Source organism: Cucurbita maxima, unplaced genomic scaffold (assembly GCF_002738345.1).
Source record: "Cucurbita maxima cultivar Rimu unplaced genomic scaffold, Cmax_1.0 Cma_Scf00012, whole genome shotgun sequence".
NCBI classification, from domain to species: Eukaryota; Viridiplantae; Streptophyta; class Magnoliopsida; order Cucurbitales; family Cucurbitaceae; genus Cucurbita; species Cucurbita maxima.
In genome coordinates this window covers 1,988,855-2,004,232 of record NW_019272028.1, presented here as the reverse complement: position 1 = coordinate 2,004,232, position 15,378 = coordinate 1,988,855, and the positions used below count along the sequence as shown (strand labels likewise).

General features: G+C 32.9%; 2 protein-coding genes across 5 annotated transcripts; one reads left to right on the top strand and one right to left on the bottom strand.

Annotated features, from left to right (window-relative positions):
* Positions 1 to 751: 751 nt before the first annotated feature.
* LOC111487194 (sulfate transporter 4.1, chloroplastic-like) lies at positions 752 to 9,324 on the bottom strand. Of its 3 annotated transcripts, none has more exons than XM_023134494.1 (17): positions 8,744 to 9,321; positions 8,290 to 8,338; positions 7,967 to 8,168; positions 7,417 to 7,585; positions 6,692 to 6,757; positions 6,509 to 6,616; positions 5,894 to 6,001; positions 5,731 to 5,796; positions 5,560 to 5,620; positions 5,308 to 5,435; positions 4,755 to 4,796; positions 4,071 to 4,187; positions 3,141 to 3,192; positions 2,330 to 2,468; positions 2,096 to 2,184; positions 1,420 to 1,496; positions 752 to 1,344 (listed from the first exon to the last, which is right to left on the bottom strand). In XM_023134494.1, the coding sequence occupies exons 1-17, from the start codon at positions 9,062 to 9,064 to the stop codon at positions 1,027 to 1,029; spliced, it is 2,112 nt and encodes a 703-aa protein (XP_022990262.1). In that variant the 5' UTR covers positions 9,065 to 9,321; the 3' UTR covers positions 752 to 1,026. The 3 variants fall into 3 exon arrangements, with proteins under 3 accessions (XP_022990262.1, XP_022990265.1, XP_022990264.1); XM_023134497.1 differs by lacking the exons at positions 752 to 1,344; positions 1,420 to 1,496 and adding exons at positions 1,524 to 1,829; positions 2,012 to 2,037 and having other exon boundaries at positions 2,072 to 2,184; positions 8,744 to 9,324; XM_023134496.1 differs by lacking the exons at positions 752 to 1,344; positions 1,420 to 1,496 and adding an exon at positions 1,958 to 2,037 and having other exon boundaries at positions 2,072 to 2,184; positions 8,744 to 9,324.
* A 2,912-nt stretch (positions 9,325 to 12,236) lies between these two features.
* Positions 12,237 to 14,458, top strand: LOC111487327 (60S ribosomal protein L23a-like). Of its 2 annotated transcripts, none has more exons than XM_023134708.1 (4): positions 12,237 to 12,324; positions 12,488 to 12,532; positions 13,560 to 13,920; positions 14,199 to 14,458. In XM_023134708.1, the coding sequence occupies exons 2-4, from the start codon at positions 12,520 to 12,522 to the stop codon at positions 14,281 to 14,283; spliced, it is 459 nt and encodes a 152-aa protein (XP_022990476.1). In that variant the 5' UTR covers positions 12,237 to 12,324; positions 12,488 to 12,519; the 3' UTR covers positions 14,284 to 14,458. The 2 variants fall into 2 exon arrangements, with proteins under 2 accessions (XP_022990476.1, XP_022990477.1); XM_023134709.1 differs by lacking the exon at positions 14,199 to 14,458 and adding an exon at positions 14,031 to 14,121 and having other exon boundaries at positions 13,560 to 13,973.
* Positions 14,459 to 15,378: the final 920 nt, after the last annotated feature.

The following is a 15,378-nucleotide window of genomic DNA, read 5'->3' as shown; positions in this document are numbered from 1 at the left end:
TTTTTTTTTTTTTTTTTTTTTTTTTTTTTTTTTTTTTTTTTTTTTTTTTTTTTTTTTTTTGAAGTTTAATCCTATAAACATGATTCTTCGACGTTTTGAAACAAAATGTAGTAAAATGAAAATGAAGAAATGGGAGACCCCGATAAACTAACGAAACTAAACAAAATAGGTATTAGTTTAGTAAGAGTCAGTGCAACGTTGGTAGTACGAAGGGGGAATTGGCCCAAAAATTGGATAGGGGTCAAGACGCACTCGGGCATTGGCAACTAACTCAAGCACCCTTCGAACTACACAAAATGGTCACCTATTACACAACTCACTGTGGGAATACCTATTATTCGTTGGCATAAATTAAATGACATATGGTTCAGAAAACTAACGTAAAAGAAAAAAAAAAAGATAGATATCATATTATTAAGATATTTGTAACATTTCACGTGAGGAATTCACATACAACTTGGTAAACCCAACATTTCTCAACATTTCCCAACATTTCCCTACATCCAATGCGATGTGACCGAGTATCTTACTTGTCTTGAACTGCTTTCACGTGTTGAAAATTTGCGTTCCAAGAGATCACCTAATGTAAGATTGTTCCAAGTAAAAAACGCTTAAATATCAATTCTTCGAAGTATTTCTTAATTACAATTTCATATTTTCAACATAATTGACCTTCAAAGGTGATCTCGATCCATTCAACGACATACCTTTACCACTTCCACAAACAAAAACTACAACCTACAACCGGTGATCAAATTAAAAACCCAATTGCATTAGCATTCATGATATCAAACCACATCCACTTTTTGGCTGTTCATAGCATACATCAAACTGAATTCATAATCAACCCGAATTCATCTCGAAGCCTTTACAAAATAGACTAATTTTTCTCTCAATATCACAACCACAAATCGATTTACTTGCACAAAGTAAATTGGGACAGTAAAAGCATACATATGCACGGCTTTACAAAATAATAGATATCCTACGTATGCGAATAAAAAATTACTAAGGACCAAATCATTTTCAAGGATTTCGAGACAGTAATGGTTCCAATTGAGGGTCAATTTCATTAGAACTTGGAAGCTTTTGGAAGCCTGACTCTAATTGGCTCACTGATAAATCCTCATTTCTAGACTTCACTAACCTTTGGATATAGGTCGATGCATCATTTGGAGAAGAAACTGATCTCATGGTTGTTTCCTTTAGGCTCTCCACATGCTGAAGACAAACTTGGACTGCATCATGAACTCTAACAAAAAACCACTCCTTCCCGATAAGCTCAACAACGCCAGATCTTGAAAATGTAAGTAGAACATCTCGATTCGGATTGGAAATGGCAATCTATATACAAACCAAATGGTTATGAAGAAATTTTCAGTGATTATTTGTCGTACGAGTAAAGAAGTTATAACTTACCTGAATATCACGTAGTTTGTACTCTTGATACAAATCTTTTAGAGTCTGGACAGCACTTGAATCTATGTAAGTAACAGCTGGGAAGGTAGAGAACGCATTGGAAAAATGAACACAAAGATTAATAATTTAGACTAAAGGGGTCAATAAATATGTTGATTATAATCAATTTAGTAAAAAGTGCTTAATGTTAAATTGTTTTGATGCTTTTTGAAAGTGTTTTTAAGTGCTTCCTTAACAAGCAGCCAAAAGCAATTTATAAGGATTTTCTCACCTAATATTTCAAGTCCTAGTTACTTCAAAAGCACTTAAAAATCACTTTTAAACATGATTTTGAGTGGAGGTGTTTTTGGCCACAATCTCGTCCTTCCCAAACGTAGTTTACAAATTCTAACTAGATACTAGGAGGAGCAGGATTGTTGGGCGTGAGTTCCACGTTGGCTAATTTAAGGAATGATAATGGATTTATAAGTAAGGAATACATCTCCATTGATATGAGGCCTTTTGGGGAAGTTCAAAGTAAAGACATGAGAGCTTATGCTCAAAGTAGACAATATCATACCATTGTGGAGAATCGTGATTCTTCACCGAGCATTACCATCAAAAGCATAAAAACAAAAACAAGGAAGACTAGTTTTAATTATATGTATTTTATGAGTGTAAGGGTGAATTAACTTACGTGCCATCTCTATAACCACGAAATAGACTCTTTCAACATCTGGTCCACGACCAGTAGATCGGTCCACTTCAACTTCATATTCACGTAGCCTGTGAAAAAAAAAAAAAAAAAATCTTTTCATCGAATTTGTTTACTTGGGAAAATTAAAGGGTAAAAAAGCAAGTTATTGTTCTCAATGTGATTGAGAGAACGAGTACGCCAAAAACTAAGAAGACCATGAGTAGGAGAAGGTACCTGTCACTGATGTAACTCGTGTTTGCAAAATAAATTGGTGCATCAATCCGAACAATCACAATTCCATTGTAAGTATATGCCTCAGGATACTGTTGAATATTTCTGTACACAGTTGTGCCAGGAAGACGCCCCAATACAGCTGTAAAAGGAACAAATCAAAGAATTAACATTGAATTATGAGGACATGTTACCATTGTTTTAGACGGATATTAGTCACTTGCTAAGAAAGTGACTACAAATAGAATGATTTAGAACCAAGAAACCTAGGGAGGGAGATTTCCAAGTTCTTTGAATTACGTGGAAGATTTTAATGTGTTTTCTCTTTCTTCAACATTTCCAATACAATTTCTACTCCAATTCTCTGCTTTCATCAGGATATTTCAAAATATTTGAAGTAAACAATGATTTATTTTTATCGATCAATTACGAGCTTTTGTTCCTTTGAGGATATCCTCAAAAACAAATAGGCTGAGGGTCAAGGAATAAGTATGAAGTAATTAAAAAAACACAAACGGTTACCGCTCAAGTCCACTGCTAACTGACGCGTTTTAAAAACTTTGAGGAAAAGTTCGAAAGAAAAAATCTAAAGAGGATAATATTTACTAGCGGTTTAGAAGTTTTCCATTGATTTGAAAATAGAAAACATAATTACTGCAGAATATATAGTTTGTGATTAGATGGAAATTCACCGTCCACCTCGACAAGATATACAAATCAATCACACAACGCTGATTTCAAAAGAGGTAAGACTTAAATGTGGCACATAGCATGCCAGGTTTCACATTTAAGAATTAGAAATTGAACCACTTACCCATATGTGGATTTGCAGATTCGTGAATGACAAAGGCCAGTGAAACACCCACCTACAGTAAGAAATTCACATTAAACCGCAAGCTTCTAGTGGTATTATTTGGAAATGGGCAGTCGAAGAGTTGGACAATGTTAACGGAAACATATTTAAAAGCATTCTTTAATTTTAGTAACAAAAAATGGCCTAATACGTAAGCTTCTACTTCTACATTCTACACAGTGAGTTCTAACACTAACGTTAAAAGAAAAGGTTAATATAAATCTAAATGGTAGATTACGAGCAAAAAGGTGTCGTTACTTAAACTAATTATAGCGGTGTTTTTTTTTTCTTTTTTCTTTTATGATATGATGTAGAATTTGAACAAGATACAAACTTCTCATTGATAAATGAAAAGATGCAAAAATGCTCAGGGATACAAACTCTCAAAAGAGTGAAAAGAACAAAGAAGAGGAAAAGTAAAGAATATGATAAAACCAATTAGTAAGAGTGAATAAAAGCATCCCAATTTATGTGTATAACACTTGAAGAATGGTGTTTAAATAAGCTGGAAAGTGAGCACTGAGCACCAACGAGAAGTTCTAGCGAGATCAAAACATTCAATAAAGAAGAAGAGCGTCCCAATTATCATTCAGAACATGAGGGAGCAGAAACCAACTCTAAGAGATGTGGAGAAGAGGATTATTGATGTTTAACAGACTAGAGTATTCGTTGGGTTCGCCCACTCCTTTTTTTCTAATGTAAGTTCCTTTTCTTATCAATATAAAGCCAAGATGTATCCTACTTCTGAACTCTAAAGATCAAAACCATGAATTTGTTCGAGTTGAAAGCCAAAGAAAAAACGGTTTCCATTATAAATTTAAACACACCAAAAAATCAGTAAATAATTATCGTAATAAAACTACTGTATCATGTCAGATTTTAAGTACGTACCCCAATTAAGACACCAATCTCAATACCAAGGAACAACGTAGTAATGGCAGTAATCACCCAAAGAAGAAAATCTTTCTTATTTATACGCCACAAAAAAATAGCCTCGTCGTAATCCACCTGTAACAATAATACGCAAAGTAAAACGACTTATAGTTGTTCACGACAACTGTAAATGCACTTTCATCTACAATCATGAGAAGAAAAAAAAAGTCCCCTAAACTGTAATCTCATTGAAACAAGCCGGGAAATATGTTCCCTTTATTATCGTATCACCATGAAAATGTTCGCTGGCGCATCGAATGATAATTCTAGTTTATCGACCCGTCCTTGAATCTCCTAGTTAAATAAACCAGGAAAGATGATTTTTTGCAATCAACGGATATGGAATTTCACATAGAAGTTGTCAGTCAAATTAAATTAAGAACTAACAACTAATGAACAACAAAACTTAATAGTTTGTTCCTAGTTCCTTTTCTTGAGCAAAATCAATCAACTTAAACAACATATTGACAAATAAAAAACATCGCTCAATATAATTGTAGTCATAATCATGAATAATCATGATCGTGTGTCCTATTCATGAATTAGCTTATTCATTAGATAAGAATACATTTAGTCATCAATTGTTAATATAATCAGAACATCTAACTAAGAAAAAGAATTTACTAGATCAGCAGTGCTTACCAAAGTTATTACAGCGGAAATCACAATGGCGGCCAAAGCACACTGAGATAAAAGAGAACAAATTAGCAAAGTTAGCATCTTTAATTAAAAACTGCAATTGTGATTTTAGAGAGACAAATAGATAAGTGGTTAGGCTATAGTTAAAATGCTTGAATTTAGTTTAACCTAACATCTCTAGCCTTTTCTAGTTTATGGCACAAATAGAATTGGAATCTCAAAACAACAATCCGTGAATTATGTGCATCCAGGTAAATGAAGTCCAAGTCCAAAATGGTACATGAAAGAGAGTAATAGGAAATAATTTAAATGTTAAAGTCAATTTCAACCTAAAAGTTTGAGCTTCAAAGATTAAAAAGAGTTCAGTACAAAATAATCACATTTTCTTTTTAGCTCCTATTCCACGTAATAAACAATGATTGCAGCATTAGTATTTCGGCTCATTTTGTGACAAGAAATGTGAATGCAATGGAATGAACAATCATATGGTCCAAGTACAAGCTATCGCCCTGGTTGTGTTGATGTCTTTTATAATGTGTGGATAATGGAGATAAACCTGAGGTATGTGCTCAAACAATGGTGTCAAGAAAAGAAGGGCACCACCCATAACGATTCCTGTAACAATCTGAGATAAGCTTGTTTTTGCTCCACTTTCGTGGTTCACAGCTGATCTTGAGAAAGAACCTACAAAACAATGGAAAAAAGTAGTTACACTAACGATTCACTAAACAAAGAAATTCAAATTACTATAGACTTCTAATGAGTCAATGATTAGCAACTGAATAAGATTAAACATTAAAGTTACTACCTGTTGTGGGATATGCTGAAAAGAATGAGCCAACAACATTCGATACTCCAAGACCAAATAACTGTTCAATAAAATAACATAAACCAGAATTCACTTTTATCATGGTGAAGCAGTCAGTTTTAAGAGGTATAAAACTTCTCCAATAATTTTCAAAGGACAAAAGCAGCATACCTCCTGATTTGAATCTAACTCGTACCCGTTCTTGGCTGCTAATGCTTTCGCAATCCCAACAGATTCCTAAGTACAAAAAGAAAAGTCCAAAAAACACCACTAAGCATTAAGCATGATTGTAATGCATGCAGCAAAAATAGAGGATATGAATAACTTCTCCTACCAATATAGCTACTCCTGTGATCAGAAAGGCAGTTGGAATCAACGACTTCACATGCTCAAAACTTTTAGGAACGGAAAACTTCGGAAGGCCTTGGGGAATGTCTCCAACCTAAACCAGTACCACTTCTTTAGTAAGCATTTCCGGCTCATTATAAACGTATTCAAATTAAGTTTCTAATCCATTTAAAAAGAAAGAGAAAAACAACTATAAAACTAACAAATATGTCGAGGGTTAACAGTTATATCTTCTACGGCCAGATAAAGAGCCCGATGGCATAACGTTGGTATGAAAATCAAAAGTGTTTATTCACTTAAACTACCAAGGTCATCATTTGTGCCTCGTTCATAATTAACAAACATCATTGCTAAATTTTAGTTTATGGAGCATCACAAAGAAATTTAAAAACATCTTGGTTAAATAAATTTTCTTGATGAGAAACCAAATTTTCATTGAAAGGCGTGAAAGAAAACAAAGACAGACGCAAAAAAAAAAAAGAGCCACAAAGGGGTTTAAAGCATATTATTATAAAGATCATTTGCATGAAACTGGGTTGAATCTGTATAAAGTAATTAATATATCTAGAAAGAATTCTAATTTTTTATTATCAATGCTTACCAATGAAATGGATGGAAGATTCAATACTTTCGCCAATGTTGTACCCATAACAACTGCTGTAAGGGGACCAGCAACTCTGAGAAACCGTAAGTGCTTCCTTGTTTTTCCCTAATCACGAATGCTAAAATCATAAAACGAATCTAATGATAGTTTAATACTTAATGAGTAGATAAGAATCCATACCAACTGCTTCATGATTTGAAGTACTGCAAGGATAGCTGATCCCATTATGAAAGGTGCCCACAAGAACTATAAATAAATATCTATATTAGCTGGTAAAATAAAGAAAATTGAATGAAGTGCAAATCCGGTAACAAAAAATCATGCAAAGATACTTTATCTACTTAATTTCCCTCATTCTTTTTGTTGTATTAGTTGATGTTTCAAACTAAATATTCTACTGGAAAGCTTAAACAAGCAAAGGGAGTTTCAGGATTAGAACTTCAAATCAATTGCCAAAATAGGGGTTGATGTAAAATGATTTAAAGTGCATCATAGGGAAGTTAGAGAGAGGGAGAAAGAGTCAACAAGAGTCATTTGGTAGGAAGTTTGATTGGGTATTTATAAATTGGCTTAGCATGAAAAGTTATTTAGTCTAAAGCTCCTCTAATAAAAATCATCAAATACTCATTGTGAGCCGATCTAAAATTTATCAAAGTTGATGGTGAAATTTTAATTAAGCAGATACGAGCATGCTTCAAAGTTTTATCCTGCATGGAAATTGACATCTTTGACTTTGGTTGAGAAACCCATACCCAGTTAAGTTAACTATTTAGATACATTATACAAACAACGTGGGAAGAAATCATTTGTAGCTTGATTGTTGATAGCAAGATGAACTGAGTACCGAATCAAAACCTAGTTTATTATGCCACAAGGATATTTGATACAGTGCCTACAATACGTACCCCGTCTGCTCCAGCTATTATGCTTTCAATTAGAGGCACAATTTTGCTACTTCTTGATACATCATACCCCAGAAAATATTTCACTTGGGATAATCCAATCACAATGGCAGAAGCTGTAGTAAAGCCAGAGATTACAGAGTGACTGATAAAGCGAATAAGCCATCCAAGCCTGATATAAGGCAACAAATAGAGTATATAATCAGGTAAAATAAAATTAAAAAACTCGTAGAAGATTAATTTCCTTCATAACCAAGTCTACAAAAGTATTCTCCATTAGATTAGTGTTGGTTAAAGGTAGTAGCTGTCATAGAAGTGAAATATTCATTTTCCAAAAGTAATGCTTTAGTTGTATAACACAGTCACCAATAGGATTTAAAAAAAACAACTATTATGCTCTATGTTCAATTTAAGAAGTGATATAAAACGTTGCAAAACAAAATATTAATGTAATAGATGATTACTTATATAAAAACCAGCATGTTTCAACCATCTAGATTGTTAAAGACCTCTAAAAATTGAGATATGAATATGAAATGAAAAGGATACCTACCTCAAGAGCCCCATCACACATTCCAATACTCCAACCATGAGTGCCAATAATATCGCAAGTTCAGTATATAGTTCCTCAGATGAATTGACAATTCCACCCAGGACATTAGAAACCAGGAGAGAAACCAATGCTACTGGACCAACAGCAAGCTGACGAGAAGAACCAAAAAATGCATAGACGAACAAAGGGAGAAAACCAGAATCTGCCTTGCAATAAGAATTACAGAGTTAGATGAAAATAGGAAATTTAAAACAAACAGGCCTTCAGATTTCTGAGCATAAAAACGTAAGGAAGTTTATTGCAATTAAGAGTGATTTTCTTACAAAGTCCATATATTGGTTGAAGCCCGGCTAATTTCGCATAAGACATTGCCTGATAAATAAGAAGAAGCAATCAGGAGTCAGGACAGTGACTAACAGTCGGATATTGTGAAAGATGTAACTAACTTAGAGTCTTAAAACAGGCCAAAATCTCCAAGAGAACCTTGATATCTGATAAGAATACTTACATTTATAATGATAGAAATTTGAACTTTCTAATTGGAACAGCATATAAATTATTCTTATTTCAACAACTCAATCAGCTAATGTTCATTGTTCATTCTTAACAATTATCGGTTACACTGTAATATAATGCCAAACTTGATGAAATGAAGCTTTTAATTGTCAAGGAAGAACTTCAAGAGTTGGATCATATCAATGTGACAGTTGATGGTCAGGAAAAGGTAACACAGTCATTAATATCTTCATGCTTGATAGATTGAACTAAAAATCGCACCTGCGGAACGAGCATGATGCCAATGGTAATCCCGGACAAGAGATCGCTCTGTAAATACTCCCGCCATTTATACGTTCTAATCCAACGCGAGCACGGTAGCAGAAGCTCCATCCAGTTAATCCAAGTCATCTGCTTAACCTTCCCCGTCCATTTTTTCACCAGAACGCCAGCGGAATAACCACCAGCCGGCGAGGACGACGTCGTACTAGGATGCTGCAAGGGAATGACCTTGACCGGTCGGGTGGAGGAAGGCATGGATGAAAGGGCAGAATTAGAGGAAGCAAGACTAGACGCGCTAGGTGATGCGTAGCTAATCTCCATGCGCAAGACCAGAGCAAGGAATTGTTCAGGCTCCGATGAATCTCAATCAGTTGGGAGAGGAAAAACTAGAGCTCCACCATTGATTCAATGAATGGAGACGTAATCGGAGCAGGTGTAGAATTGAAGAAACTTTCTCGCCGGAATCAAATTAGTTTCCCGGGAAAAGTTTGCAATTCACTGCTTAAATGGTTGACTGTTATTCGGCCTCGTCCGTCGGATGAGAGAACCTCTCCCTATTTATCACCTGTCACCACATAAATAAATACTGATTCTTTTCTTTTTTTGGTACAAATCAAAACTCTCCATGGTTATTTATTTATTAAATTAGTTTAATTTCAACTTACTTCTAATATTAAGTAAATTTCAACCTATTTTTAATTTCAGTTTACTTTCAACTTAATATTAATATTAATTTAATTTCAACTTCATTTTAATTTAATTCAATTTCAACCCATTTTAATTTATTCATTAATTTGATAATAATAGTTCCTTCCCATTATAAGAATGATGAAAATTTGCACCATCAACTTTTTAATTATTGGTATAATTAAAAAATTAATTAATTATAAAATATTTACCTACCATCATCTACATTTTAATTTTTTATAAATTAAAGCAACAAATATTCAATTTAAATATAGTTTTAAGGTTCGAATATACATTTAAGTGTTCATTAAATAAGAAAAATATAAATAAAATAAATGTGAATATCTGATTAAAATATAAAATTTTAGCACATTATTATTATTTTATTGATTAACTTATTGCTATTATTTATTGAAAAAAGTATTGATTTAATAAATAAATAAATATATATATATATAATATTTAAATAAGATAGATTCATGAGAGGGAAATTCTGGAATATTATATTTTAGTTCATAAGAGGAAATTTTTTAATAGTTATTGTTTTAATTGTCAAAGAAATAAAATAAAGTCGTATTTTTAAAATTATTAATTAAAATAAATGTGCGGCCCGGAATTAAGGCTTTTGGTGTAATGGGACGACAAAGCGTCCACATTCAAAACTGGGAGATGCGTGGTGAAGAATGCATCTTGGTTTGGATTCTACCCGGCCCTATTTTTGTCCTTAATTATGTTATTTTAACTTTTTTCTTAAAATATATATATGAAAAAAAATTCTTTTAATTATAAATTTAGTTTTTACTGCTTCCAGCTCGTTTAACCTTGGAGTATAGTGCCTTTAAACGTCCAAATTTGGCTTCAAAATTATCCATTATCAAATTTCTTTAGTGATTTTTGGCATTTTCGGTATTCTGTTCCATTACGTCTTTGTGAGTTGCTGAAACATATCGAAATTATTGCACGATCAGCTTAACAATGATTTTAGGGAGTTATTTTTCGAATTTGATGACGTTTTTCCTTCTCATTTATGTGTGTACTACTACTGTTCTCTCTCTTCTGTCATGCAAAACAGTCGGTCCATACAAAATTTTGATAGTATAGTTCGATTTGGCTAATTATGCGAGTTTTTGAAAGAAGCTAATTATGCCCGTGTCGTTCAAATTATATTTTTAATATCATTAACTTTGTTTTAATGATAATTTTATGATTATGTGAGTCATTATATTACATCATCCATTTTAATATTGCAATATATTATTATTATTATTATTATTATTATTATTATATTGCTATGGAAATGTATAAGCGGTGGGTCCCAAGTAAAGAGAATTGCCGATCTTTCGTTGTCAGATCATTTACTTGGTCTAAAATTAAAGTTCGATCGACGCTTAATGACCAACTAGAGGTGAATAATCACACACGTGTCGCAAGACAATAGGTGGACAAAAGTCAATACAGTGGACACGTACGTCAATAGTTATTTGAAAAAAAATATATTTATTTAACTATTAAAGTTTACATTAATAATTAATTTTTTATAAAATCATAATCTATTCGTAATATTCATAATTTTCATAATAACATTAAAAGTATGGTAAGGTTGAGTTGTAGCCTTATTTATTTGGTTAGTTTGGTTGACCCAACAAGAAAATTTAACCTATGGGTCAACTCGAAATTTATATTTTTTTAAAATTCAATCCAATCCACACCGAAAAAAACTATTTTTATGGTTTGGGTTGTACAGGATGAATTAGTGGTGTTATCGAGTCATATTAACACCCTTAAAATAAAAATAAGTGCATGACCAAATTTCACTTTTTGACTTGAGAATGTATAATTAGGAATATAATTAGTAATTTCAAAGATATGAAACCAACGAAATCAAATTATATATTTAAATAATATTTTGATCAATGGAAGCATAACGTATACACTTAATTTTGTCATTAAAATAATGTATATAATTATGTTCGTAAATATTGTCCATGTCAACCGACGTGAAGTTCACAAATATTAATGACGAGTCATTTCCATCGGATCATCTAGAAGTAAATGACGATTAAGTCTTGTTAAGCAACAAAATTTGTTAGGTAAGCTCGACCTAATCTAACCAATGTTCTTTTAGATTGAATATGTACCGCATAATTAAAATATGTCTCCGGGAGGGAAGAGGAAAACTGGACCAACTGGGCCAGACACAGGTGTCATGGGCCAATATGGGCCTGGCGCCTTGAGCGAAGCCCAAAATTGGGTGGGCCTTTAAATACCATTTTAGTCTAAATTTAATTCTTATACTTTTAATAAATATTAAAACCAATCTTTTTAAATATTTATTTGGTAAATATAAACTAAGAGAATTTGCTACAAAAACCGACTAATTAGAGATTTTTTCAAGAACATAGTAATGAAGAGGGTAATAGTCGAAACAGGACTCAGTTTAACTAAAACGCTTAAATCCGCTATATAGTTTTTGAGTTTTCCGTAATGCTAAAACCGTCGCTAGCAAATTTTAGGGTTATCTCTAATATGATCCATCAATCCATGTCGGGGTTCGACATTCATCTCCGTAATATATTTTTAAATCGACTATTTTCGAACATCTGATTTTTAAAAAGTGAGGGTCAAATTTTCTTTTGAAACCCGAAATTTCGCAAAATAAATAATTTTATTTAAAGAAAAAACAGATTATATTTTAAAAAATTGTGGAAGGAAAGTTATTATATATATATATATTAATGCAAATAATATTATTTTTCGAGGGCAAAATTGAGATTTAATCTTAAATTATTTTCCGCAAGTATATATATGTTTCTACAAAACCCTAATATAAAAGCCGCTTCGTCTTCGCAACTGCGGAAACCTAGCCTTCCAGATAGCAGCAGCTGTTCGTCTGGGTAAGGACCTTTTATTTGTTCTTAGTGTTCTTGAGTTTGTATATGTTGCCATTACTTGGATTCGTATGCATAGTCTAAGATTTCGTTAGTATTTTTCTTGTTAATTTGTTGAGAGTTTTCTTCAATCCTTGATATATATTTCCGTCGTTTCTATTCTCAATAGGTTGGAGTAGTGATTAGGTAGAGGATTCTGCAATGGCTCCAAAAGGTAAGTTATCAATTTCTCTCTCAAACAGTTATCGGTGGCTCTGTTTATGACATTGTGCATTTAGAGTTGAATATCTGCTACACATTTTTTTCCGTTTAATTTCGTTTCTCATGACCGCCGTTCGATATTAACTAGATATTATCGTAAGAACAAAATAACAAGATCTGAGTAATCTGTTTAGACTTTAGTCAGCGGGTTACTGACTTCTAACAAAAGGTGTTTGATTCTCACAGTCTCGCCTGTTTTCTTTTCTGGTCTGGTTAGCTCTTTATTCCAAACAGATTGTGTAGGGCCAAAATCGCAAAATGGCGATATGAAGTTTAATATTAGTTTTATCATTTTTATTAACTATGTTATTAAGTCTAATAAAATTGGTAGAATATAGGTGTTCTGGTTATCAAGTGGTAGGTTTGTGAGATATTGAGTTTTATGGACTAAATTAATTATATTATTTTTATGAAATGGATGTGCTATGACTTTGCTGAAGTAAGTTTTATTTAATAAATTACTCGGTTTAATGAAATTAATATCAAATTGATACTATCAAATGAGTGGATAACCTGGTCTTTTTTTGAATATCATAGGTCCAGTTTGACAAAAACTTGAGCATAATTTTTCAAAACCAAAAACCAATTTGTTATCGAACAAGGCCTTGTTTCCTTATCTTTTCTTCATTATTTGATACAATTTTGCCTGCGGTTCTCCAGAAATTTATGTCTTTGATCTGATATTCTTTTTCCTTCTGAAATAGGATTGTTTTTTAATACTGTTACTCATTGATAGAATAGTACGCATGCATGGTGGAATTTGGCCTAATCAAGTTGAATTGGATTTTTTTCTATCATAATAAGAGATTGGGGTGCATGATAATGATAATCAGTCATTTCTATGTGGTTCCATCGGGTAACAAACTTCTTTACCACATGCATCTAAGGCTGAAATCAAGAACGCCCACCTAAGAAATTGGATACGTGATTAGTTTCAAGTGATTAAATCAGGCCTGATAGATACCTTTCTTTTCCCTCAGCTGACAGCTCCAAGAAGGCCGATCCTAAGGCTCAAGCCTTGAAAGCTGCGAAGGCAGTTAAATCAGGTCCAACATTTAAGAAAGCAAAGAAGATCAGGACATCTGTCACATTTCACCGGCCGAAGACATTGAAGAAGGATAGAAATCCCAAGTATCCACGTATTAGTGCTACTCCAAGGAACAAGTTGGACCAGTATCAGATTCTTAAATATCCTTTGACTACTGAGTCTGCAATGAAGAAGATCGAAGACAACAATACTTTGGTTTTCATTGTGGACATTCGTGCTGATAAGAAGAAGATCAAGGATGCCGTGAAGAAGATGTATGACATCCAGACCAAGAAAGTGAACACGTTGATCAGGTAATCTTATTCAAGCATTCCTGTAGTTTCTTCTTAGAATATTGAGTTGGGCTGTTTATTTTGGATGTGATCTCAATTTTAAATATCATACTGGACCGAAATAATCCAATGTCTTGTTGAAAATATGCTGATTAGGCTCTCGGCATTTTATCACCATATGTTTGTGAGTCACCTTGTGAATAAAATTAAACACTTAGATTATGAAGATCGTATAACTATAATCTATATTGAAGTCATGTTACACACCCTGATGACTGTGTTTTATATAATAATTGCAGGCCTGATGGAACCAAGAAGGCGTATGTTAGGCTGACTCCCGATTACGATGCTTTGGATGTCGCAAACAAGATTGGAATCATCTAGGAAGATATTAGCGTTTGTTTTTGTTTGAGAAAATTTGATTGATTCTCCTTCTGCGACGACAATTTTGATTTATGGAATGACCTCTATTTTCTCCAGAGAATTATTAAGTTGTTTTTCACTTAGCTGCTGCAATGCTTGTTGACTTGGTGCTTGAATGTTTTAGTCTGCATTTCTCGAGCCTTGACCATTTTACTCCTTTCCACTAACGATCTTAAGAATTTTAACCTACTTTCCTGGATTTCTCTAGTCATAACCATAAAATTTATCTTCTTTATGAGATTTTTATTTTATTCCTTTAAACATTGAGAATTTTTCGTTCCTGAACCGTTGTCTATTGTAATAGTTGTATAAATTTCTTATATTGTCGATGATGTCTGCTACTAGAATGAGCTGTCCTAGTTGTTGCAATGAACTGTGATGCCCTTTTTCACTGCGAACTGATTGTTCCTATGCTAAGCTACTATTTGTATTTGCAGTTAAGACGTAAATTCAACTTGTATGTATTTTAGGCTTCTGATTTCATTACTTTGTTGTTGGATTTCATTTTATGTTTCGTATCTAGGCGATGTTTGATGCTTGTTTCTCCCCCATTTCTTTATTATACTTCTCCTGAAACAATTGAATTGTTTTGTAAATTTTAGAAAATAGACATTTTTTAAAAATTATCAAACACTAAAAGAAGATATAAACTAGAACTTAGCAACTTAGTGTTAAGTGGTAAATTTATTTATAGATACTCCCTCTACCTTGAGTTTAATTGTATCAATTTGGAAAAATTTTAAAAATTTGTATTTTAAAGATCTCTTAGAAACAAGTTTTTTTTTTTTTTTTTTTTTTTTTTTTTGTTTTTAAAATTAGGTGCCTATTTTAGGTTATTCTGTCAAGGTGTTTGGAACCTTATGAGGCGGAAATTCCACATACGGTCTTGAAGTCAGTCTTGAAATCGCCCGATTCGACCAACTTTTGGATAACAAGAAGGCGAGCCGGTAATGTTTTAGACAGAACACTCTAGATGACCTGTGGCAAGTTGCCATAGAAGAAGGTTTGGAATACTTTTGAGCTGTGAGAGACATTACATTTTTATATTGATATTTA